This window comes from Hemiscyllium ocellatum, chromosome 16 (assembly GCF_020745735.1).
Source record: "Hemiscyllium ocellatum isolate sHemOce1 chromosome 16, sHemOce1.pat.X.cur, whole genome shotgun sequence".
NCBI classification, from domain to species: Eukaryota; Metazoa; Chordata; class Chondrichthyes; order Orectolobiformes; family Hemiscylliidae; genus Hemiscyllium; species Hemiscyllium ocellatum.
This window is the reverse complement of record NC_083416.1, coordinates 63619962-63647102: the sequence shown is the minus strand read 5'-3', so window position 1 is coordinate 63647102 and position 27141 is coordinate 63619962. Positions and strand designations below refer to the sequence as shown.

The window sequence follows — 27141 nt, the reverse complement described above, 5'->3', positions numbered from 1 at the left end:
TCTAGTACTGAGACTGGCTGTAATGTAATGAAGGGTATGTCAGGTTCTAAGCAGTTGATACTGATAGAGGATTGCCCAGTCAGAGACACAGACAGACATTTCTGAGCCCGACAGCAAGACATCAGAAAGATGTTGTGAAACTTGAAAGGGTTCCGAAAAGATTTACAAGGGTGTTACAAGGGTTGGAGGATCTGAGCTACCGGGAGAGGCTGAACAGGCTGGGGCTGTTTTTCCCTGGAGCGTCGGAGGCTGAGGGGTGACTATATTGAGGTTTTCAAAATTATGAGGGGCATGGATAGGATAAATAGACAAAGTCTTTTCCTTGGGGTTGGGGAGTCCAGAACTAAGGGCATAGGTTTAGGGTGAGAGGGGAAAGATATAAAAGAGACCTAAGGGGAAACATTTTCATGCAGAGGGTGGTACGTGTATGGAAAGAGCTGCCAGAGGAAGTGGTGGAGGCTGGTACAATTGCAACATTTAAGAGGCATTTGGATGGGTATATGAATAGGAAGGGTTTGGAGGGACATGGGCCGGGACTAGATTGGCATGGACTGGTTGGACCGAAGGGTCTGTTTCAATGCTGTACATCTGTATGACTCTATGATGTGTTGCCTCTCTGGTGCCAGGATCAAGGATATCTCGAAGGAGGTGCAGAATATTCACGAAGGGGAGAGGGACTAGCAGGAGGTGGTTGTTCATATCGGAACTAACAACTTAGAAAGAGAAAAGGATAAGATTCTGAGGAGAGCATATAGTAATTTAGGCAGGAATTTTAAAAAGGAGGTCCTGAAGGACATCTGGATTACTTCCACTGCCATGAGCTAATGCGGATAGGACTAGGAGGATGGAGCAGATGAATGCATGACTGAGGAGCTGATACAGGGGAAAAGGCTCCACATTTTTGGATCATTGGAATCTCTTCTGGAGTAGAAGTAACCTGTATAAGAAGGACGGAATGCACCTGAATTGGAAAGTGACTAATATACTGGCAGGGAGGTTTGCGAGAGCTACTTGGGATGATTAAAATTAGTAAGGAGGGGATGGGACCCAGGAAGATAGTGAGGAAAGACATCAATCTGAGACTGGTACAAATGGGAACAGGAGCAAGTCAAACAGTCAGGGCAGGCAGAACAAAGCAGAGACCTAGGTAGGACTGATATGTTAAACTGCATTTATTTTCAATGCAAGAGGCCTAACAGGTAAAGCAGATGAATTCAGGGCATGTCTGGGAACATGGGACTGAGATATCTTAGCAATTACAGAGACGTGGCTCAGGGATGGGCAGGAATCGCAGCTTAATGTTCCAGGGTACAAATGCTATAGGAAGAATAGAAAGGTGAGGTAGGGCAAGAGAGGAGAGAGAGTGGCATCTTTGAGTGTTAACATTACAGCTGTAATTAGGGAGGATATTCTTGAGAATATGTCCAGGGAAGTTATTTGGATGAAACTGAGAAATAAGAAAGGGATAATCACCTTTTTGGGATTGTACTGTCGACTCCCCAGTCGTCAGCAGGAAATTGAGAAACAAATGTGTAAGGAAATCTCAGTTATGTGTAAGGATAATACGGGTAGTTACGGTAAGGGATTTTAACTTTCCAAATATAGACTAGGTCGGCTGTGATGAAGAGGAATTTAAGTGTGGACAAGAAAATCTTCTGATTCATTATGTGGATGTACCTACCAGAAAAGGTGCAAAACCTGACCTATTCTTGGGATATAAGGCAGGGCAGGTGACTGAGGTGTCAGTGGAGGAGCACTTTGGAGCCAGCGACCATTATTCTATTAGTTTTATAATAATGATGGAAAAGGATAGATTCAATCTAAAAGTTAAAGTTTTAAATTGGGTGAAGGCCAATTTTGACAGTATTAGGCAAGAACTTTGAAAAATTGATTGGGGCGGATGTTTGTTGGTAAAAAGATAGCAGGAAAATGAGAAGTCTTCAAAAATGAGATAGCAAGAGTCCAGGGACAGTATGTTCCTGTTAGGGTGGAAGTGCAAGATTGGTAGATGTGGGGAATGCTGGATGATTAGAATAATTGAGTTTTGATCAAGAAAAAGAAGGAAACATATGTCAGGTACAGACAGCAACGATCGAATGAATGCTCCAAAGAGTATAAAGGCAGTAGGAGAGTACTTAAAAGGGAAATCAGAAGGGCAAAAAAGGGACATGAGATAGCTTTGGTAAATAGGATTAAGGAAAATCCACAAGAATTTTATCAATACATTAGGAACAAAAGAATTACCACTGAGAGAATGGAGCCCCTTAAATATCAGCAAGGCCACCTATGTGTGGATCCTTAAAAGATGGAGAAGATACTAAATGAGTATTTTGCATCAGTATTTACTGTGGAGAAGGATATGGAAAATAGAGAATGTGGGAAAATAGATAGCAAGGTCAACAGAGAGTGGTGGTGGAGGGTTGTTTTTCAGATTGGAGGCCCTGTGACCAGTGGAGTGCCACAAGGATCGGTGCGGGGTCAACTACTTTTCATCATTTATATAAATGATTTGGATGGGAGCATAAGAGGTATAGTTAGTAAGTTTGCAGATGACACCAAAATTGGAGGTGTAGTGGACAGTGAAGAGGGTTACCTCAGATTACAATGGGATCTTGATCAGATAGGCCAATGGGCTGAGAAGTGAAAGATGGAGTTTAATTTAGGTAAATGTGAGGTGTTGCATTTTGAAAAAGCAAAGCTGAGCAGCATTTAAATACTTTATGGTAAGGTCCTTAGGAGTGTTGCTGAACAAAGAGACCTTAGAGTGCAGGTTCATAGCTCCTTGAAAGTGGAGTCACAGGTAGATAGTACAGTGAAGAAGGCATTTGGTACGTTTTCCTTTATTGGTCAGAATATTGAGTATAGGAGTTGGGAGGTCATGTTGCGGCTGTACAGGACATTGTGAGGCCACTGTTGGAATATTGCATGCAATTTTGGTCTCCTTCCAACTGGAAAGATGTGAAACTTGAAAGAGTCAGGGTTGGAGGATTTTGAGATATAGGGAGAGGTTGAATAGGCTAGGGCTGTTTTTCCTGGAGCGTCGGAGGCTGAGGGGTGACCTTATAGAGGTTTACAAAAACTCATGGGGGGCATGGATAGAATAAATAGACAAAGTCTTTTCCCTGGATTGGGGGAGTCCAGAACTAGAAGGCATAGGTTTAGGGTGAGAGGGGAAAGATATAAAAGAGACCTACTGGGCAACATTTTCATGCAGAGGGTAATAAGTGTATGGAATGAGCTGCCAGAGGAAGTGGTGGAGGCTAGTACAATTATAACATTTAAAAGGTATCTGGATAGTTATATGAATAGGAAGGGTTTGGAGGGATATGGGCTAGGTGCTGGCAAGTTGGGATGTTGCGTTGGGATATCTAGTCAGCATAGACAAGTTGGACCGAAGGGTCTACTTCCGTGCTGTACATCTCTGTGACTCTATCTGGAAAAGTGTTCATATTTGGCATTTGGTATGCTTTCCTTTATTGTTCAGAGTATTGATTATAGAAGTTGGGAGGTCATGTTGTGGCTGTACCAGGTGTTGTTTAAGCCTCTTTTGGAATATTGCTTGCAATTCTGATCTCCTTCCTATCGGAAGGATGTTGTGAAGCTTGAAAGGGTTCAGAAAAGATTTACAAAGATGCTGACAGAGTGAGGATTTGAGCTGTCAGGAAAGGCTGAATAGGCTGGGGCTGTTTTCCCTGGAGCGTCGGAGGCTGAGGGGTGACCTTATAGAGCTTTATAAAATCATGAGAGGCATGGATAGAATAAATAGACAAAGTCTTTTCCCTGGGATGGGGGAATCCAGACCTGGAGGGCATAAGTTTGGGGTGAGGGGAAAGATATAAAAGGGACCTAAAGGGCAACTTTTTCGGGCAGTGTAGTGTGTGTTTGGAATGAGATGCCTGAGAAAGTGGTGGAGGCTGGTACAATGACAACATTTAAAAGGCATCTGGTGGATGGGTATGTGAGTAGGAAGGGTTTGGAGGGATGTGGGCTGGGTGTTGGCAAATGGAGCTAGATTTACTTTGGACATCTTGGCATGGTCAAATTGGACCAAAAGATCTGTTTCCGTGCTATACATCTCCATGACTGCATATAAAGTGTATATTTTACTAGACCGGTTACTGTTGAATTAATTTTGTTTATACCAGGTGACACCATTTTGGAAGGGTTGAGATAGAAATTATATCTGATGTTTTCTTGCAAAACATGAGGGCACACTTGATTTTCAAAACAAACATTTCCAGCAATCTGACGTGTGACCTCTGGCCAATTTTACATTCTTACCTGTAAACACCAAGATTAATGGAATGGCCTTGTCACTCTGTGAGATTAATTATTTCAACACTGATCAAAAATTGAATCTAAAACTTCTTTTTAGTGATGTATTATTGTGATGAACTGATGTGTTCTAAATATTTTTTAACTATTTTGTGAGCCCATATAGGTATATTTAAGTAAAGGACACTTTGCTGGCATACTCCACTTTTTTTTAGCAACAATATTGCATCCGCATGGAGAAGGGAGTGTGGATGGAATCATTCAGTCTGGCAAATTTGGAGGGAGAGGTAATGTGACCTATTTTTTATGCTCTCTAAAATCATTGCATTTTTGACCTCCTTGACCTCCTGATTTGACCACGTGAAGAGCAACAGCCCATTGCTATCCCATTCTTTACAATTCTCAGCCAAGTGTGTGAGCTAAACACCTATTGAAAGTTACCTGCTCCAGAAAACACAATTCTTCAGACTACAGTTGTCCCTTGAAGGTACCCCATTGCCAGTAGCTTGTTTGCACAGAATTCCTTTAGAATTAGAATACCATTTGGGACATAATTTGACTTATGATTTTTTATGAATTAATTATTACTTGGCCAAAATACCTTCAAGTTAACATTCTGCAACATTTTCATTTTTTAAAATTTCTCCTCAGACTTGCTTGTGTATATAAGTTAGCTTTGTGTGTGTATATGTTTATATAAATGTTAATTATCTTTGCATCTTTACTTCATAAACCAGCTGTACATTGACTAAAGCTGGCCGACTTGTTCTTTATTAACTTGACAGCCTAAGACAAAGAATTGGCCATATCACTAACTCAGTTAAATTTAAAATTTGTTGTGACCAGTGGAGGAGTGGGACTAGAAATAAAACAGAGCACATCTCCAACTTTGGTGTAACAAAATATCAATGTACTGATCTGTTAATAGAGTATAAAACAAAGTTTTAAATATCATTCTTCCTTCAAATTAGACCAGTTCAAAAGATTGAGAAAAGTGAACAAAGACCAGATCTTATTGCAGTCATAGTGTTGGGAGGAGATGCAAGTTGGAGCCATTTATGAATTTACAAATAATAAATATGTTCGTACAGGAAGTAAAGCTGCCAGTGGACAAAGAACTTCAATGTTCAGCAGGTTTATCGAGAAAATAATTACAACACTTTGGATCAGCATTGAGGTGTTCAATTACTTCCAGACAATGCTGTACAGTTCAGTTCTGAGTTTAAGCCAATTGCTTCGCATTCATTAAGCTGACTTAATATTTTAAATTTATGTTTGGAGAAGAATGTGGGAGGCTTGTGTGTGCATAAAAATATAATTTTCTGATGCAACATTTGACTGCTGATGCTCCCTCTACAATTTAGTGAAGTATACAGTTGACTACTACTGATGTTGTGGCTGTGAAAGTAATTTTGCTGAAGAGATTTCAGATTTTAATGCCATGAAATGAAGCATGTCTGATCTGTCTTAAGAGAACCATGTGAGATTTATTGACAGTATAATGCTGTTCCAATCACCTCTGAGAATCCTATTAATCACACTTTTCTGAGATTGTTCTGTGTTTGTGTGATAGGATAAGCAATCACTTAACCTCCAGGGCTAATAACTCCATTACTATTCATTAAAGTAGATCATTAGAATGCACTTTTATCCATTACAATTAATTTTGAACAGCATGATACTAACATTGAACTGTTAAAACACAAAATGCTTCAAAGTTGTACCATAGATTCAATTTTCTTTATGCTTTTGGATATGGTACTAATATTTCCACTTGTGCATTCATTTTTATTGAACTATACAAATGGACAAATTTCTTGTTCTAAATTCATTTTGTGAAAAACCATACATTGTGCACACAAGTTGAATGATAATGGAGAAGATTGTAACGTGCTGAATATTAATTGTTTTGGTTTTGTATTTCATCTTTCCTTTTATACAGTGATGTCAAAACTCAGAACTATTATAATTTAAGCAGCTAGTAGTCAAGATGATTGTCTCCATGGATGGTACCTGACCCGCTGTGATCGCCAGCATTTTTTGTTTTCAGTTTAGTTTTTACAGCTTTGATGAAGCATGTTAGTCAGTTGACTTTAATTCTACTGGGGATTCTCACTTAAAAACCTCTGAGATTGGGTGTTTATTTTACATTTTAATTTGCTGGGCATATTAGTGCTACTTATAGCTCTACAAGACCCTGGCGAGACCACACTTGGAATATTGTGTCCAGTTCTGGTCACCCTATTATAGGAAAGATACAGAGGCTTTGGACAGGGTGCAAAGAAGGTTTACCAGGATGCTGCCTGGACTGGAGGGCTTGTCTTATGAATAGAAGTTGACTAAGCTCAGACTTTTCTTGCTGGAGAGAAGGAGGAAGAGAGGTGACCTGATCGAGGTATACAAGGTAATGAGAGGCATGGATAGAGTAAATGGCCAGAGACTTTTTCCCAGGGCAGGATTGACTGGCACGAGGGGTCATAACTTTAAGATATTAGGAGGAAGGTATAGAGGAGACATCAGAGGTAGGTTCTTTACAAAGAGAGTTATGAATGCATGGAATGTGTTGCCAGCGGTGGTGGTAGAAACAGAGTTATTAGGGACATTTAAGCGACTGTTGGACATGCACGTGAACAGCAATGATTTGAGGGGTGTGTAGGTTAGGTTATTTTATTTCAGATTAGGAATAAACCTCGGCACAAGGGCCAAAGGGCCTGTTCTGTGCTGTACTTTTCTATGTTCTATGTGCTGATCATACAAAAAATGAAATTTTGTTCACAGTGGTGCTATTGAAGTGAACTAGAACATTTTACTCATTCTCCTAAACTTGTTTCAGGCAATTAATGAGTCTAACATATTGCCATAGTGATGACCTTTTTTAAACATTTTTACATTATTTAACAGGATACTATACAAATTTATTGAGGATTTATTTAATTTATACACTATTGCTAATTTCTCACTTATTTGAAATTGGAGTTGAAGAACTAGGATGATTAGTCAGGTTAAATGAAGAACCAAGTGGAAGTAGGCTAAATTACATTGTCAGAAACTTTGAGTGAAAATTGCTTCATATATGTGCAGTAAAGACTTTGTTTCTAACCACCGGATGGAGCAAAGATTACGTAGATCAAAAGAGAGTATGGGCTGGAACATGAGGGACAGATCATCAGACCTTAGACAACTGGCAGAGTTTTAGTACCACTGACATGTTAAGTACATGAATTGAAGAAAATACATGTACAGCTTTTGCATTGTCAAGTAAATGTTCTCTGATTTGTGCTGGCTCCTACAAGATCTGCAGCAAAGGAGAAACATCCAGCTAACCTGAAAGATAAAAGGGCAAATGCCCGCTGTACTGATTCTATACACTACACTGCTGGTTGTGTTTTCTCTTTCTTTTTAAAATCAATGATTCCTTGTTCACTCTGACTAACACAGAATATTGAGCCTTATGTGATAATTGGAGATCTCATATCATGTTTGATAGTGCTCCTTTTTCTGAGTCAGAAGCTCTGAGTTTGAGACCCATGTTGGGACTTGTGTCCATGGAAGGTGTGCTTACAATGTGATCAAACAGATTGATTGTCAATGTGTATATCCTTCCAATATGTCTAGTAGGCTGGAAGAATGGAGAATCTTGGACAGCCATCCTGAAAGAGATGATGGCAGAGCTCTGTATTTACAAATTTTTGGTCAATGTTTTGCAAATCACTAGTGATTTTGTCCTAAGTTATGGTCTTTAGAAGTTTCCTTATCCATGACATTAGGTTCACTGACTCCCACAAACATAGATCAATCTAATGAATGATTATGACCTAACTTTTGGAAATGTGATGGTCTTCTTTTGAGGGTTACATTGCCTTTCTGTAAAACAGCTGATGGACTAGGATATATGCAAGGACAATGCAGAATTGTGGCTCAGGTAATAATCCAGAGATTACCGATGAAATTTTTTCCCTTTTTAGCTCCTCGCTGCTTATACTTTTTCAGAAGAACTTCCTTTCTGGGCCTAGCAATGTTCTTGATAACTATGTAGACCGTTAGAAATGGTTCTTCACCAGTCCAGAGCTGATGTCCTAAACTGTCGCACAGGGCAGGTAACAAGCTTCAGGAATGCTTCAAAATGAACAACCTCAGAAATCTGATAGCCTCCGTCCTACACTAGTTCTCCAGCCACACATTCAATTGATCAATCCACCTGTTCTTGTGTTCACTCGCATGTAATCTCACTTGGAGTAATCCCAAGATTACCACTGTTGGGGTCTTGCTTTTTAATTTTCTTTCTAACATCTGAAATCTACTTTCAGGATCTCATCCCTCCTCTTACCTGCATTGATAACAATGTGGATCATGACTTCTGGCTAATTGCCCTCTCCACTAGAATGATAGCGACATGGTGGCTCAGTGGTTAACATTGTTGCCTCGCAGTGCTAGAGAACCAGCTTCAATTCCAGCCTCAGACGACTGTCTTGTGGAGTTTGCACATTCTCCCTATGTTTGTGTGGGTTTCATCTGTGTGCTCCAGTTTCTTCCCATGGTCCAAAGATTTGCAAGTTAGGTGGATTGGCCATGCTAATTACCCATGGTGTCAAGGAATGTGCAGGTTACATTGTTTAGCCACGGGAAAATGCAGGGATAGGGTAGGGGATGCATCTGGATGCGATACTGTTTGGTGGGTCGGTATGAACTCACTTGGCTGAATGGCCTGCTTCCACAGTATAGGGATTCTGCGCTTCAGAGAATTTCCTGCAGTTCATGGCATCCTTGACAATGGGACCAGGGAGCAACACGTCATCCTGGAGTCATGTTGACTGCCACAGAAATGCTTGCCTGTTCCCCTTACTATGGAATCCCCGATAGCGAATACTTTCATTTTCTGTCTTTCTTCCATGTACAGCTGAATTTCCCACGGTGCAGCGGGCTTGGCTGTGGCTCCACTCTCCTGAGGAACCAGTGCCCTCAGCAATACAGATTAGCAAACATGACAGACTCAGGTGGCTCCTGCTCTATCTGTCTAGTTTTCTTAAACTTCATAGTAGCCATTCATACTTATCTGCCTGCATGCTTTTCATTTATTGTGTGACCACGTACATATACGTGCTGTCCATGTAGCCCTTTGCCTCTCAGATGCACAACGGTGACTCTGGCCACTGCTCAAGATCCAAAAGTCAGAATTATTATTCACAATGAGCTTGGAACAGATTATTACTTCATTTATGATCCTGGATCTGACTGCCAAATTTGTTATGATCTGGAAAGGGACTAGTCACACTTCTTAAAATTTGAAGTAGACAAAATTTCAAATCCTAAGTCCTTGGAATAAAACCACAAGATTCCATGATTTTAAAATGAAAAAAATAAACTTTGTTTACTACACAAAGTCAGAAAACTCTCTTAAGAATGTATATCTTATACTTCAACGAAGAGAATTAACAAAAGCAGATTGTGGATTAAGTAAACAAACTGTAGTCAAACATAATGCATTGCATGTTGAATGACAGATGTGCTCAACTCACACATTTGTCAGCAACCCACACAGTTGTAAATAATCACCTACTCTTAAAATCTCATTAACACTCTCTTTCCCATTTCAATTCTTTACAACTGAAGATCCAGTCTCTGAAATTCCCTCAGAAGCTGCTCTGACACAGACGACCTCATCTTCCACTGATTCAGTCTCTTCACCTGAGACTGTGTTTTCCAGGGCTGCACTTTGTCACTGATTCTGGACACACTCCAGGTCTTCAGCTGCGTTGAACAGAGCACTACCTTTAAAAAGAGTTACCTTTGTCCCAGTTGCAGAGTCAATGCCTTCCACTTTCTAAGATCCTAAAAATGTCTTCTGAGTCTCAACAGCACCGAATGGTTCCCTGGGCTTTCCTTGAGCGTTGGCTGCACCTGGTATTTTCCAAGGCTTCTCTGAGCTCTGACTGTCCAGTGGTACTGGTAGTAGCTGTATTCATTATGGGGATTCTTTGACTAATCGCTTACATAGTGGTCTTAGTCCTTCTGTGGCACAGGGCTCTCTTTTTTTTATAGTGCTATAGTAGGTCCTCTGGTGTTAGTTTACTTAGAGTCAAGCAGGTGTGCACTTTTCCCTTTTAAATGGCCACCTCCTTCAGCTATGAGTGGAAGCTCATATGGAGCAAGTCTTTGAATCTTTATTCTACAAGGTGCATACACTTGTATGATTCGTCATTAGATTGATTGGATTTACACTAGTTTTTATAACCTTGCATATTACATGAAAAAATTATTTCTGTACCTGTGTGTATGAGGGAATCCAGTTTATATTGCAAACTAGCAAAATGCTACAGTACATACTTTCAAAAAGCCAATGATTTAAAAAAACTCTACTGAGACAATCTACTTTGATCAAAGGTTTAATGAAGATATGTGTCCATAGCCTATAACAATAATCCAGGACTTGGTACAGAATATTTCCCAGTCTCTGTTCAGTGTCTAGTCTGTTGTTTGTACAGTTAACTTCAGATGTTTTTTTTTAAAAATCATTTCATGCTAGTTTCTTGTCTGAAGCTGAGAATTTGCAATCTGCCAAGATCCATCATCAACAATAAACTATCTCAGAACATGCCTGATTTTACAACATATGAGCTTAACTGGGAATGCAGGATTAAATGCAGCATACCTAAGTGGTAGATTGAAACTTTGGGTTTCGATATCTATCCAGATCATCAAGTGTTTTTAATACGATCAGTAGGCTGGGTAACTTGAGGAAGCCTCTTTAGTTTAGGTTCATATACCGTTTATTTGCTGTTTCTGTTTGTCAGATGTGTCTGCTGGCCTGGCCTTGATCGTCCTTATTAACTAACTTTTTTAACAATGTTGATTTCTGTTGATGCAAAAAAAAAGACTTTTTTTTTCTGCTGTGAATTGGGGTAGAATGCAAATTTGACAGCAATACACAATGGTGCTGGAGCCTGTGTACTGGCTGTTGCCTCTAGTCCTAACTCTGGTGGGAGTTCCAAGGGCAGGGAAAGAGCAGGGTGCGGTTGGGAAAATAAAAGCCACCTCATTAATTGGATATATTGAAGTCATTACAAGGTTGTTTTCTAACCATTTGAGATTTCCATTTGCGTGGGTGACTGTTAATGGTCTCCAACACATTGCGATTGACAGGTTGATCTTACCAGAAGCTATAGAGCTGGAGAAGACTACATACTCTTAACAAGCTTTGACAGCTTGTTGAACAATGTTTCAGTTTGGTCCAGATGGCCTATTATTGCAGGGTTAAGTAAGTTTTTTATATGCCAAAAAGTGAGAAATATATTTGGAACTGTGTGTGAAGCCAGCATATTACAATATTGGAAACATAAGTTATTCATCATGTCCATGCACATTCTCTGAAAGAGCCATTTATCTAGATCTGCTCCTCTGCTCATTTTCTACGGACCTGCAGTTTTTCTTTCTCGGCTGTTCATCTAATAGGTCTGTGCAGGGCGTGGGAAAAGTTACAGGAAAGCTGCTGCACCCCACAACCAATATCTAAGCAACACAAACTGACAAGAGACCCCAGGGAAAAAAATTAACCACAGACCATGTGACCTCTTTCTGACTCCACATATGAAAACAGGCAGCAACATTCTGGATCTTCCAGAGGCACAGATCAAGATGTTGACCAGTGCGAATATATGTCAAGGCCAGAGTGATGCCAAAAACTGCAAGGTGAAGCAACAATAATGAGTAATGAACCTGGACCATCTGAAAAGAAAGCAAAAATGTAAAACTTCCTTGGAATGAGGAAATAAATTTCTGCTCTCAATCTTAAACAATGACTGTCTTGTATGTCACAAAAGTATTTTGGTAAGCAAGATGAAGAATTTGGAATAGCACCACAGTGTTGCACAGTGAATTCAAAGATGTTATTCAAGAGACAACTATATTTCAGAGAAAGAGAGCTGACAAGATGAAGGCTATTTTCAAAGATCAGTAAACAGGCAGCAGGCTGCACTTGCTTCAGCAGCACATATACGAAAATTGGAACGATACAGAGAAGATTAGCATGGTCCCTGCTAAAGGCTGACATGCAAATGCATGAATTGTATTTTTTTTTGTCTTTTTTTTTCTAAACCAACAGCAAAAGGGAAAGCCTATACTAAAGGATCATTTCGTCTTTGCCATCTTCTGGTGAAATACAAATCATTCACAGATGGTGAAGTAATTTGAGAAGCAGTGACTCTGTTTAAAGAATTTAAGAACAAAGAAAAGATAATGGCAATTCAGAGCATCTCACTTGTTATTCCACAGTAGCGACACAAGTGAGTCTTTGTCCAAAGACATCTTTCAGCAACGACAGCAGGATCTGAAGGACGACTTTGCACTGCAATTTGACGAACCTATTGATTTGGTTGACACAATCCAGCTCATTGCTTTTGTGCGAATGGGTTTCAAGGATGTAACAACTAAAGAGAATCTTCTAACCTCTTTGCCCCTTAATGAGAGAGCAGGGGATGCGGAGATCTATAGTAAATTCAAATGGTACTTGCAAAAAAATTCCAGTGGAGTAATTGGTTTCCATCACAACTGATGGTGCACCAACCATGCTACTTGCAAATGAGAGCTTTGTTACATTTTGCAGAAATGATCCTGATTTCCCCTTTTTGTTTCAACTATCACGGCGTAGTTCTCCAAGAAGCACTGGCGAGTAGAATTGTTGACTTTCTAATGGAATTAAAGTTGTCGCTAAGAATGTAAATTTGATTCAGACAAGAGCCCTTCAGCACCACTTGTTTAAAGGTTTATTCGATGAACTCACTGCTACCTGTGGTGAACTAATACTCCATGCTGATGTGACGTGCTTGAGCCGAGGGAAGTCCTGCAGAGATTTTAGATATGCCTGAAACCATTACTTTTCTTTAATCGAGGAATGAAGTGTGCACTGAACTGTCACACAATGCATGGTTGTTTGACTTTAGGTTTCTCACAGACATAATGTCAAAACAGATGAACTGTGAACTTCAAAGAAAGGACATGTACTTGGCACAAATGATCAGTGCTGTGAATATATTCAAATTGTAACCAAATCTGTCATCCTCCCAATTTAAAAAAAAGTGCTGCTTCACCTCCCAAGTCTGAAGAAAATACCTGCAGGGGAGAACAATGAGCAATAAAATGGTTTCACCCAGAAAACCTCTGTGTATACCTGAGGAAGTTAGCAGAGGAATTCAACAGACAATATCAAGAATTGGTTAGAGTGGAACAAATCATTACATTTGTCTAAAATCCAATTCTTCAAGTAGACATTGTGTGTTGGCTACTGAGTTCCATCAGGTGTTTAATTTACAAAACAGTGGAGTTGATGTAGAGATGATAACTATGCACAATAGTACTGAACTGAAAGTCAATCAAAGCGATTCTGTGGACTCTTAAATAGAGAAAAATACCCATTCCTGCCATCCTATGCTACTGAAGTAAAAGCTTATTTTAGCTCCATACACTTCAGCAAGACAGCGCTCTCCCAAATTCAGGTAATCAACTCCTCTAAGTATTGCATCTGTTTCAAAGTTACCTATTTGCTGATTATATATGATGAGTAGGTCTCATACCAAACTCACACTTTAAGGCCTTGGCAGAAAATATGCTGTCACAGGTGTCACTCTTCAACTGGTTTTTATATATTTTCTTCGGAATAACTTGCCCACCACTGATGTCAAGCTCACCAGTCTTATGAGGAAACGATGAGCCTGTTTTTATTAGCATTGAGGGGAATGAGATTACTTCAGCATTTAAGAGTCTCAGGAGCTTAATGGGTTAGATGTTGGGAGGGTGTTTCGTCAAAAACGGATACCCGTGCAATTTCATCAACAGGTGCCTAAGGGAAAGACAACGGAATGAGGAAATGCCGCAACCCAAAGGACTAGCCACACTACCATACATCAAGAGCATTTCTGAATTGACAGCCAGACGACAGCGACCACTAGGACTTATAACAGCACACAAACCAACAGTCACTCTCAGGCAACAGCTCACCAGAACGAAGGACCCAATACCCAGCATGAGCAAAACCAATGTAGTGAACAAAATCCCATGCAAGGACTGCACAAAACACTACATAGGACAAACAGGAAGACAGCTAACGATCCGTATCCAAGAACACCAACTAGCCACGAAACGACACGACCAGCTATCTTTAGTAGCCACACACGCAGATGACAACCAACATGAATTCGACTGGGACAATGCTACTATTATAGGACAAGCCAAACAGAGAACAGCCAGGGAATCCGAGAGGCATGGCACTCATCCACAGATTCAATCAAAAAGCACATCGACCTGGACCCAATATACCGACCACTGCAGCGGACAGCTGGAACTGACAACCAAAAGTGGCAGATTCAAACCACTACAAACGCCAGAGGAAAGATCACAAAAGCGCTTTGCAGGAGGCTCCCAAGCACTGAGGATGTCACCTTGACAGGTGACGAAACGTCTGCAACACAAATTCCTAGCTCGGCGAACAAAACTACAACAACGAGCACCCGAGCTACAAATCTTCTCACAAACATTGCTATACCCATCCAGAATGCCTTTTAAATGCTGTACATGCACCACCACTTCCTCTGGCAGCTCATTTCATACATGCATCACCTTCTGTGTAGAAAGGTTGCCCCTTAGGTCCCTTTTATATCTTTCCCCACTACACCTGAAACCTATGCCCTCTAGTTCTGATCTCTCCCACCCCAGAGAAAATACTTGTTCAATTTATCCTTTCCATGCTCCTTGTGATTTTATAAACCTCTATAAGATCACCCCTCAGCCTCTGACGCTCCAGGGAATATAGTCGTGGTCTATTGAGCCTCTCTCTATAGCTCAAATCCTTCAATCCTGACAACATCCTTGTAAATCTTTTCTGACCCCTTTCAAGTTTCACAACATGCTTCCAATAGGAAGGAGACCAGAATTGCGCACAATATTTCAAAAGTGGCCTAACCAATGTCCTGTACAGCCCCAACATGACCTCCCAATTCCTGTATTCAGTACTCTGACCAATAAAGGATAGCATACCAAACACCATCTGCTCTACTATTAAGTGTATAAGCCCTGCTCTGATTTGCTTTTCCAGAATGCAGCACTTCTAAATTAAACTCCATCTGCCATTCCTCAACCCATTGACCCATCTGATCATTGTGCTCTGAGGTAACTTTCTTCGCTGTCCACAACACCTCCAATTTTGGTGTCATCTGCAGACTTACTAACTATACCTCCTATGTTCACATCCAAATCATTTATATAAATGACAAAAAGTCATGGACTCAGCACCGATCCTTGTGGCACACCACTAGTCACTGATGTTGGGAGGATGTTTCTCTTATGGAGGAATCTTGAACTTGAGAACTTAGTTTCGCAATAAGGGTTCTCTCTTTAAGACTGAGATGTTGAGGAAATTGGTTCCTCTGAGAGGGTTGTTAATCTTTAAAGTTCTCTTTCCTAGATGACATTGTGTACATTTATTGCTGAGTTAAATAGATTTTTGATCTATGTAAGGGAGTCAAGTCAAGTATGATGGGAGATGGCAGTGAAATGGAGTTAAGATCCAAAATCTTATTAAATTGGCTTAGCAGTGTCAAGGAGCCAAATGATCTACTCTGTTTTTATTTCTTATTTTCTAGATGCGATTTCCTTTAATATCATCTTCTATTGTACAGCTGTGGTTTCTCTTATTTAGTATCTACATCTAATCTGGTAATGCCAACCTTTTCTGTACCCTATTGGCTATTTGAGAGGAGCCCTAAAGGCGAAACACTGGCTGTCTCAGTAACAGGAACAAAATAGCGCAGAAAGTATTTTGTATTAATTTCCTCATCTCCGTATTCAAGTGACATCATCCTCAGGCCATCTGTCATTGACTTGTTAATACCATCGAGTTCTTCCTATTCTACTATTCCACAAACTCCTTGTTGTTAGACTATGTTAATTGTTGGGAAGATTGATCTTTGTTTTCCCACTTTATCCTTGTTTGCTTTCCATTTCCCTCTGCTCAGCATCAACTATTTTCCTTCCCTAACGCAAGATGTGTTGGAATAACTTTGTCATATGTGCTGAAGAAAGGTAGTTGTTGGCTTCTTTTATTCATATTAATCTAGGTTAGTCATGAAACCCTTGCAAATGAAAACTTTTATCACCTTTGCCCCACCATATGCCATGTGCAGTGCAACCCTTTTTAATTCATAATTTCTTAGCTTTTAATTCAAATTATCTAGAAAGTTAAATTTATTTTGAGCACAAAGTGCCGTCTGTCCTTTATACTGCTTCATTCAAATTGCCATAAAAGCTTTAAAAAAGACGTTAAAATATGTTTATCTTAATCTGATTTACTCAAGTACTTCAAGTCAAATTGCATGAACATTGTGTTTTTTTTCGGAAGAAAATATGGCTTTTACTCATTTTATGCTATTTTTGATGCAAATTGCATTCTCAATTCTTGTTCTATGATTGAGTGTAACTCATACTTTATAACTTCTAGATTAACCACATGTCTACCTGAAATTAAATGGTGATGGCTAAGTGTTATTAAGACACACATCTGAATATTTCTGTATCAACATATCTTCATATCTGTCTGTCTCTCTGTCCCACTGTCCCACCTAAGATTATCAGAATGAAATTCTGTGCTGAGGCAACTTGAAGTTGGAGTGCACTTTTTAATTGTTTTATGGTTTTTTAATGGTTTATCTGTGCTTTAAGTGCTCTTTAAAACTTGATACTTATTTTGTGTACTCCAGACAAATAGAAGTTATTTCTTAATTAATCATTTCTTTACTAACAGTGCTTAAACCTCTTTTTGAAATCATTTTGCATTAATTCAGAGGACTATGCACATGGTAGTAACATTCTCCAGTTTAATGAAACTATTTGTAGTAAATAACTGTGCTTTCCTGAACTGTTTGAACTTACTCATGTTCTGCTGTAATAGGATTGATGGGCACCTCTGCACCTTGGCTACCTAAAGCTCTTCAATTGTACCTTTTTAATAAATAATAGAGATGTACAGTAACAAAACAGAATGATAATGATGCAGAGATATTTATAAAAGTAATAAATGCTTTACTGAGGATTTAGTGCTATAACTGCTTAACATAGCACCCAATATAAGGTGGTGCAATGCCCAAAATGTATTCTACAATTGCCAAGCAACTTTTGTCAAATGAAGAGCTTTTTGTTAATCGAAATAACATTTAAATTACATAAATTCTTTTTTTGGTTATGTATCTGTCTTTGCTGCCTTAAAACATATGTTTGGCTGGTTCCTTCATGCCTTTATCTGGGTTCATTCTTGGAGGAGCTTGACTAAAATTTAGTTAAATGGTGTACGTGTTTGATGTGAGTGTTAATTTATTAATCTAACACCTGAGCCAGATAAATTTGCAGTATTCCAGGGGACTGGCTCATTAAGGAAATTTGTAATTGGTAGCTAGGTTTCTTAGCCAATTGACTCCAGTTAACCTTGAAGGGCATATTTCATTAGATTTTATATCAGCAAGAAATAGAGAACTCTGAAATCTCTTTGATTTTAGCTGGTTAAATTGATTTCATACAATCAGTTTGACTTTTAATAACTTGCATTCAAGCTGTCTGGATTTAAACAAATGAAACATGTGTGTCCTTGGAGAAATAATGCATTTTATTTTCAGGCAAACAGAAATGCATCCTTAAATTGAAACAGGAATGCTGGTCAGCAGGTCTGGCAACATCTTGTGGAGAGAGAAGAATAATGCTTCAAGTTTGTGACATTTCATCAGAACTGGAAAAAAAATAGAGCTGTAATAGCTTTTTAAGACACAATAGGCAGGTCAGCAATTGGGAATTCTGTGGTGTTCGGTTCTTTTCCAGGGGTTTCACACATGAGATGCAATTCGTGCACATCAACTTCTGCAAACAGTTAAAGTTTATTAAAGCTTATCCAAGCTAGGTGACCCCCTTTGATTCTCTTCACATGCAAAGTCTAGTCAGAAGAGAGGCCCCGAACAAAGAAAAAGCATCCCCTTCATGCAGGTCAGTTGGCAATGCTTTCAGATACTCTGGCCACTCCCCCACAGTCACATCCCACTCAAGACAATCCCCTGTCACTCCCTCGCATGTTACACCAGGTACAATGGTAGAATGAGATCATTCTCAGAGCTAATGTAAATGTAAGTGCCTTAATCCTGGGGAATCGTTATGGAAACGATTTCCTGACTTAGTGATTCCCCAAGACAATGCAGGTGTGACATAGCTAGCTTCAGGGAATGGCTAGAAAGCATTTCTGAATGGAAGAGATTGAATTATAGTTTAATTTGATAATAGTAGGGGGAGTAGTAGCAAATAACTATCTAATTTGAGTGGGGGTCATTCGCATTCTTGTCTGACTGTCATCTCCACCCACTTCCAGAATGTCCACTCAGTGTTGTTTGACCCATTAATATTACATTAATGTCCAGAGAAATATTCCCAATTAATCTTTTAACACTACATTGGCAGGTACCTCACCACTTCACTCCCCAAAGCCTGTCCACCATCTACAAGACACAGGTCTGGAGTGATAGAATATTCTTCACTTGCCTGGATGTGTACATCTCTACGTGAAGTTTGCGGCCATCCAGTTCACTTGTTTGGTATCTCATCCATTACTCTAAATATCAACTCTACCACTAACAGACATTGGTATGAAGTGTGTACTATGCATTGCAGAGACTCATTAAGGCTTTGATGACTGGATGTTCTGAACCTTCAATCTCTACCACCGAGAAGCACAAGGGTAGTAGATGAATGGGAGCACTGCTACTTGCAACATTCCTCTCAAAACTCCACATCATGCTAAGTCAGACCGGTATAACTGCTCCTTAACTGTTACTGGTTTAAAATCCTGGAGCTTCCTTCTTCATTAGATTGTGGCAGGTATCTACCCCATGGACCATAACACTTCTGGAAAGTAGCTCACCACCACTTCCTGAGAGCAGCTAGGAATGGACAATAAATGCTGACATTGCCAGTGATGCTATGTCCTGAGAACATTTTTTCTTTAAAAAGCCGCCAAGAAGGTCTTGCTGCAAGCAAGACAAAATACCACAGAGTTTTGAATGACCCATTGGTTCAGGTTTTCCTTTCACTGGGTTTTTTGTCTGCATCCAATATTTTCTTGCTTTTGATGGAAGCCGAACCTTTTTCAATAGGCTGCACCGGGTACAGCATTCCTGGGTGAATTTCTACCAGGACTTGGGTGTGATATCAGTCTCCCAAGCAAAGTCTTTTAGCACTTGTGCCTTTGTTGCACTTTGAGGACTTTACTGTTTGACTTTCATTTTGTATGCCAGACCTACTCCTTTTGTTTCTAGACTGATGTCGGAACCTAACTGAGGCTCTCCTTCTCTTGCTAATTCTTACATGTGTCATCATCAACACAGACAATCTCTTGAAATTATAGCCTAAGAATAGCCATAGAATTTTGCGTTTCCAACCTGAAATTGTAACTCTGTATAAATACGTATTATTATTCTTCAAGTAGTCCTTAGCTTTTTTGGGTGCATTTCATAAATTTCACAGAAATTGTTATTGTAAGAGGCTGCTCTAAAACTAATGTTAATTAACTGTTGGTAACCAGGAAGCTTTTTCTTTCTGTTTTGTAGATGGACCAAACCCCTCTCCTTTGGTGATTGCGTAGGAGATGAGTTGCCTTTGGGTTGGGAAGAAGCATTTGATGCACAAGTCGGAATCTATTACATTGATCACAATACACGTAAGCATTCCAATTTCTTAATTATATTGCTTCATGTCTAAATGTTCAGTCAAATGAAAACTGCAGGTTAAGATTTAATTGTAACCTCAAGAAAACTGAGTTGTGAATTGTTTTGTATTACTTCTTCAAATTCCATGAGCAGATTGTGGCATAATCAAGTTGCTGCACCATTGAAAACCTTAAACAGATTGTATTCATTTTTGTTTTTAAAAATGGATGTAAATACAATTTTGTGGATTACTACATTTCAGAGACAACACAGGTAGAAGATCCTCGAGCTCAGTGGCGTAGAGAACAGGAGCGCATGTTGAAAGACTATCTAATCATAGCGCAAGATGCACTAACTGCACAGAAGGAAATTTACCAAGTAAAACAACAGAGATTAGAATTGGCCCAGCATAAATACAGGCAACTAAACGATGTCTGGAAGGATAAGTCAAGTTCCCAGACCAGCTGTGAGTACTGATAAACTATTGTCTTCTGCTTAGAGTAACATTTGTTCGTTTTTAATTGTAATGTTGTTTTAATTGAGAATTTATTTTGCTTTCCTAATTAAAGTATTTATGGTAAACTTTAGGATATGGATGTTCTCTGCTGTGGAACTCAGAATTTTCGTGGAATTGACCTGCTGTCATTGGTGTGTCTGGCAGGCATGGCGTGGGAAACTTGATCATTGCAGCAGTGGGTTTTGCTTTAACTGTTTAGCTCAGCCAGGTATTAGCATCTGCCTTAAAACTTGCCAACCAATTTCAAAATTTGGGTGTGACAACTCACATTTGTCAATGCAAACGGCTCTATTTAGTGGGATATCACAGGGGATCAGAGTGATTGCATTCTACATTAGCTCTGTCACCTCTGAATGGAAATATCAACATGACTTGCTCTTCTTTCACAAGGGTTTTTGGAGGCTGAAAAGATTTGCAGAGAGGTGTTGTTTTTGGTAGAAAGTCTGTAGCCTCGCAGAACAAAAAGTTACCATGTGATTGGAAATTGCAGGTGCAGGAGTGTGGTCCCCAAAATCTGGATTCAATACTGCAACCGGTTCAATTGTATCATAATGGCAGGAAGGTTGAGAGGCATAAAATAGTTTTAGATATCAACCTCTAACTGGCACACTAACTTCTCCCAGCATTTTCTTGAGCAAGGGGTCATCAGAATAACACATCTGTGTAGCTTCACTCATTCCTTGTTAGTTTTGAGGCCACGACCTGACTGCTATTTCAGAACAGTTCCTTACCACCTTTACAAATGTTGGCTTGTCTAACCATTCTACTTCTTTTTTTCCCTCATTTAAGGAGAAGAATGTGTATAACCTGAAGGAGGAGCAGAGAATTGTTGGTTACCCACAACTCATAACCAGTCAGAGGAAGAGGCTTTTGAGATTGGCAGGTGGCAGGGTTTATGAACATGATAAATGGCTTGGGGTGGGGAAGGTGGAAGATCTTCCACGTATGTGGTTTCAGATTTAGATATCCCACTTCTATTTGGTATCCTACATTGATTTATGAGAAATGCCGTCACCGCCAGCTGTCATCTTGACTTTGAACCCTTACCTCATTTCAGTTCCAATTCATGTCATAGATCCATCCAGGATGATGTTGGAGTTGAACAGAAGGAAACCAATGAACTGGTGAGAAAAATTATAAAGAAGGCTAAGAGAATGTTAGCCTTTATATCTAAAGGACTGGAGTATAGGGATGCAAATATTATGTTGCAGCTATACAAAACCCTGGTTAGATTCCACCTGGAATGCTGTGAGCATATCTGGGCAATGTATCTTAGGAAGGATATATTGGAGTACAATGTAAGTTTACAAGAAAGATAACTTACCTGGACTTCAAGGGTTATGAAGAGAGATTATACAAATTTGGAAGGCTAAGGGTGTTCTGATTAAAGTCTTTGAGATATTAACAGGAAAGACAAAAGATAAAGATAAACTATTTCCACGGGTTAGGAAATCTAGAACTAGGGGGCATAGTCTAAAAATTAGGTTCAGACCATTCAGGAGAGTTATTAGGAAGCACTTCTTATACACAAAAGAGTGGTAGAAGTTTGGAACACTCTTCCTCAAACGACAAATGGTGTTAGGTCATTTGTTAGTTTTAAATCTGAGAGATTTTTGTAAAGCAAAGATATTAAGGGACATGGGCTAAGGCAGGTAAAAGGATCAATCAATCACAACCTCATTATATTTTCTGGTGGTAACATATTATTCGTGGCTATCCCTCGAGGTTGAGGATGATGGTCTTCATACTGTTGGTCTATTTATGGGCTCTCAAGTGGCTTCTGAGTCCAATCTTGACTTTGAAAGTTCTTCCGCATACAAAACAAGTAGTTCCAGATGGCAGATCGAGCTTTGATTATTGCTGCCTCGCTTTCTGTTTTCTTCTCTTCTCTTCTAATTCTGCACATCAGTTGCCTTCGAAAGTTGCTGTTCCTTCTTGGATGATGGTTTACCAGAGTTTCCTGTCCTTGGCATTGGTTTCCCAATTGTTGATGTCGATGCTACATTTCTTCACGTCGGCTTTTAAAACGTCTTTGAATCTCTTCTGTTGTCTGCCTCTTTTACGTTTGCCTTCCTTAAGCTAGTAGATGTTGATTCAATTGATAAATATCTAGATAGTCAAATAAGTATGCTAATAGAGATAATGCTGTTGCATGTTATTTCTTTTTCTTCCTCTTGAGGACATTTCAGTAATTAGCTGAATCAGGTGGGATTTCATTACAACCATTATTCTGTACCACCAATATTACAGGTTGAGTTGAGGGCATCTTGACTTTTACATGTGCAGTCTGTGGGAATCCAGCCATTGTATTAAATGCAGGCACCCTCTGGCCTGACGACTCAATAATATTGATGTCAATATAAATAGCAGAATTGATTTCCATTGGGGAGAGGATTGCGGGCATCAAATTTTAATGTTCTGCAGATTCCTGGCAGGAGCAAAAGTTGAAGAAATTGAAGATGGTCATTGGTAATACTCACTCAGCCCTCTTCCCAAAGAAAAATTAACCTCCTTCCTAAAGGCTGCAGGTGTCAGCAAAGACCTGCTGTGAAAGCAGCTGCAGAGTTGGCAGTTGTACTTGTTGCTCCTCCTGCTGGTGTTCTGGCTATTGGTGCTGCTCTTGTGCTGTTGATGTTGATAGTTCTGTTCATCTTGTTCCTCATTTAAGGTCTGTGTAATGGCTGAATTGCTTCAATGGTGTGGTGAAGGCTGACAGGAGGAAACTGAGGATAATAGGGATCAAGTTCAAGTTGGACAGTATTCAGGATAGACAAAATGACTTCCAAAATCTGTAAAACTGTGAAGTCATCTTCAAGCTCTGTGCGCACCAAACTTTTTACAAAGGCAGGGAAGCTGCTTTGCTGCTTTACTTATTTTAAAGGCTTTCCAGCTGGCAATGTCAATTGAGCAATAAATTAAGTAACAAATCCCCATCCAGCCAGTCAAGCCCACATCACCTGATAAAAGAGAAGTCTCCCTGTTGGGTTTTAGCTTTGTTGACTCTAAGTTAAATTCAGCTTTGGAACCTCTTAATTACTTTAAATAATCTGCTATGAAATATGTCAGGGGGCGGTGGCACTGGTATCTGGATCTTCTTAATTAAAGATAGGCGCACTACCACGTCAACACAAAACTCTCTGGATACTCATAATTATTTTAATCAACCTGATCAGGCGTTCTTTGACATTCCTCTGGGACGGGTGAAACTACTTTCTGGCCCAGAAATAGTGACATTACTGCTGTGCAACTAGATCCTCTAGAAACTCAGTATGATATTTTTAATTAAATGTGTTATGGTGAACATTTGGGGCAGGAGAGACTTTAATCTGGACCTTCTCACACAGAGGAAGAGACGCTACCATTGTACCAGAAAGGCCTTCTGGAAACTCAAACACTGGTAAAGCTACTATGATGGGATAAAAACAGAGCTAAATGGGAAGTTACATGTTTGAATTATGGACTTAACAACTCCATATGAATTTTCTTCACACCTCGCAAAGCAAACTGCTGGAAGCATTTGAGATCATGTTGGGATTCTGAGAAATGGAATTTTCAGGTTTTTAACATCCCAACTCATGCCTCCTTGGCAGTTGAAATTCTCCCCTTACTCTTTGTAGCCAATTGGTTAATTATTTTGAAGAATTAGAGTCGTAGAGTTGTGTAACATGGAAACAGCCCCTTTGGTTCAACTCGTTCATGCCAACCAGATATCCTAAATTTATCTAGTCCCATTTCCCAGCACTTGGTCCATTTCTCTCTAAACCCTTCCTATTCATATCCCCATTCAGATGCTTTTTAAATGTTGTAATCCATCACTGCCTCTTGCAGTTAATTTCCATACACTCACTACCCTTTGCATGAAACGGTTTCCCCTTAGTTCCCTTTTATATCTTTACCATCTCACCTTAAACCAGTGCGCTCAAGTTTTGGACTTCCCTACTCTTGGAAAAAGACCTTGTCCATTCACCCTACTCATGCTCCTCATGAATTTATAAACCTCAATAAGGTCACTCTTCAAGTGTCCGATCCTCTAACAAGCCCTAGCCTATTCAGCCTCTCCCTGTAGCTCACACCCTCCAACCCCAGCAATATCCTTGATAATCTTTTCTGCTGTTCCCTGATTCTACTTAATGAACTCCTTCATTGATAATCAGTTCACAAGTTATTTGGATATTTGATTATTTGGAACAAATTCTAACTTTTTAGACACCGATTCATTAAATTATACCATGTTTTAAAACCAAAATTGGTAAATTTTTGTTGAATAATGTTCTGCAGTCTGGAAAGGAACTGATTGCTAGTTTGTACTAGCTTAAGCTTCCATGTGCATTAGTTTGCATATGCATTTATTATTCTATTTATTTGTTTGTTTATGTATGCTGCTTCTAAGAGCCAAACTCTACATATTTAAATACTTTTGTGATTGTTTACAGTGTTTTCTGGCTCTTCGTCTAGTACTAAGTATGACCCTGACATTCTCAAGGCGGAGATTTCAACAACAAAATCTAGGGTAAGAACACGTGCAAGTGTAATTCATAAAATTGTGAATATCAGTTTCTAGGAATCTCTAAAATGATCATAAAGATCTCTTAGAATTTTTGTAGTTTGTAGGTCTGAAATATTTGTTTATGTTACAAACATTCAAGAGACACCTGGATGAATACACAGAAAGGAAGGGAATGGGCGATATGGATCCTGCAGTTGAAAACGGTTTTAGTATGGAAGGACAAAATGCCTCAACACGGGCTTAGAGGGCCAGAGGGCCTGTTCCTGTGTTGTATTGTTCTTTGCTCTTTATTACAGAACTTAAAAGTTTAGCTGAAGAATTTAATGAGAACTGGCACTTATAATCTTTGATGGGATGTGGGCATTGCTGGCAAGGGCAGCATTTGTTGCCCATCCCTAATTTCTTTTGAGTTGACTGGCTTGCCAAGTCATTTGCAGCGGGCAGTGACGAGTCAACCAAATTGCTATTGTCTGGAGGTGCATATAGATTATATTAGATGGAAATGGTAGATATTAATCAAGTCAGATTTTTTACAACAGTCCATGATAGTCATTGACAATGTTAAAGGCTAGCTTTCAGCTCCATATTTTGTTTGAATGTAAATTATACCAGCTGCTGTGATTGAAATTGAACCTATGACACAAAAGCATTAGCTGGACCTCCGGATTATTAGTCCAGTGACATTATTGTTACACCACCATCAACCCCCTACTTTGCGGACCATATAATGTGGTATGGCCACCTAAAATAAGAATCAGCATTACAACTTGGGTAGTGTGTTGGAAAAAGGAAAGAAAAAAGCCCACAAAGGTGATAATGTAGAAAGCGATTAGTAAATAGAGTGGAAAATCATGATATTAACTCCCCAAGTACAGAGTTTTTGGCAGACTAGTGTATTTTAAAAGGTTGTGTATGTTGCCAGTGCCACCACTAGGTGGAGCAATTCATACAGAAACTTGGAACATCGCTTTGAGTTTGATGTGCAAGTAATGACAATACCTTAGAATAAAAGAGAATCTGGTGGGGTCTGTTATGTACCAGACCAAACCCCCTCAAACATATTAGGAAGATAGCCTAGATTAACTTATGATGCAATTTGATTAGCAGGATAGATTGAGTGAATCCAAAGAAGAGTATAAAGGAAATAGGAGTATACTTAAGAGGGAAATCAGGAGGACAAAAAGGGGACATGAGTTAGCTTTGGCAAATAGAATTAAGGAGAATTCAAAGAGTTTTACAAATACATTAAGGACAAAAGGGTAACTTGGGAGAGAATAGGGCCGATCAAAGATCAGCAAGGTGGCCTTTGTGTGGAGCCACAGAAAATGGGGGAGATACTAAATAAGTATTTTGCATCAGTATTTACTGTGGAAAAGGATATGGAAGATATAGACTGTAGGGAAATATATGGCAACATCTTGCAAAATGTCCATATTACAGAGGAGGAAGTGCCTGGATGTCTTGAAATGGTTAAAAGTGGATAAATCTCCAGGACCTGATCAGGTGTACCCTAGAACTCTGTGGGAAGCTAGAGAAATGATTGCTGGGCCTCTTGCTGAGATAGTTGTATCATCGATAGTCACAGGTGAGGTGCCGGAAGACTGGAGGTTGTCTAATGTGGTGTCACTGTTTAAGAAGGGCGGTAAGGACAAGCCAGGGAACTGTAGACCAGTGAGCCTGACCTTGGTAGTGGGCAAATTGTTGGAAGGAATCCTGAGAGACAGGATGTTCATGTATTTGGAAAGGCAAGGACTGATTAGGGATAGTCAACATGGCTTTGTGCGTGGGAAATCCTGTCTCACAAACTTGATTGAGTTTTTTGAAGAAGTAACAAAGAAAATTGATGAAGGCAGAGCAATAGATCTGATCTGTATGGACTTCAGTGAGGCGTTCACCAAGGTTCCCCATGGGAGACTGATTAGCAAGGTTTGATCTCATGGAATACAGGAAGAACTAGCCGTTTGGATACAGAACTGGCTCAAACGTAGAAGACAGAGGGTGGTAGTGGAGGGTTGTTTTTCAGACTGGAGGCCTGTGACCAGTGGAGTGTCACAAGGATTGGTGCTGGGTCCTCTACGTTATGTCATTTATATAAATGATTTGGATGCGAGCATAAGAGA

General features: G+C 39.6%; 1 protein-coding gene and 1 non-coding gene across 2 annotated transcripts in view; both read left to right on the top strand.

Annotated features, from left to right (window-relative positions):
• wwc1 (WW and C2 domain containing 1) overlaps positions 1-27141 on the top strand; it is a 137385-nt gene that overhangs the window by 14935 nt on the left and 95309 nt on the right. Inside the window, exons 2-4 of the mRNA XM_060837334.1 lie at positions 19899-20008; positions 20260-20463; positions 24948-25024. Of these exons, the coding sequence (XP_060693317.1) occupies positions 19899-20008; positions 20260-20463; positions 24948-25024 (391 nt within the window). The remainder of the gene's footprint in view (positions 1-19898; positions 20009-20259; positions 20464-24947; positions 25025-27141) is intronic.
• Positions 12248-12350, top strand: LOC132823566 (U6 spliceosomal RNA). The gene has a single exon (XR_009645562.1). It is a non-coding gene; the product is annotated as a U6 spliceosomal RNA (small nuclear RNA).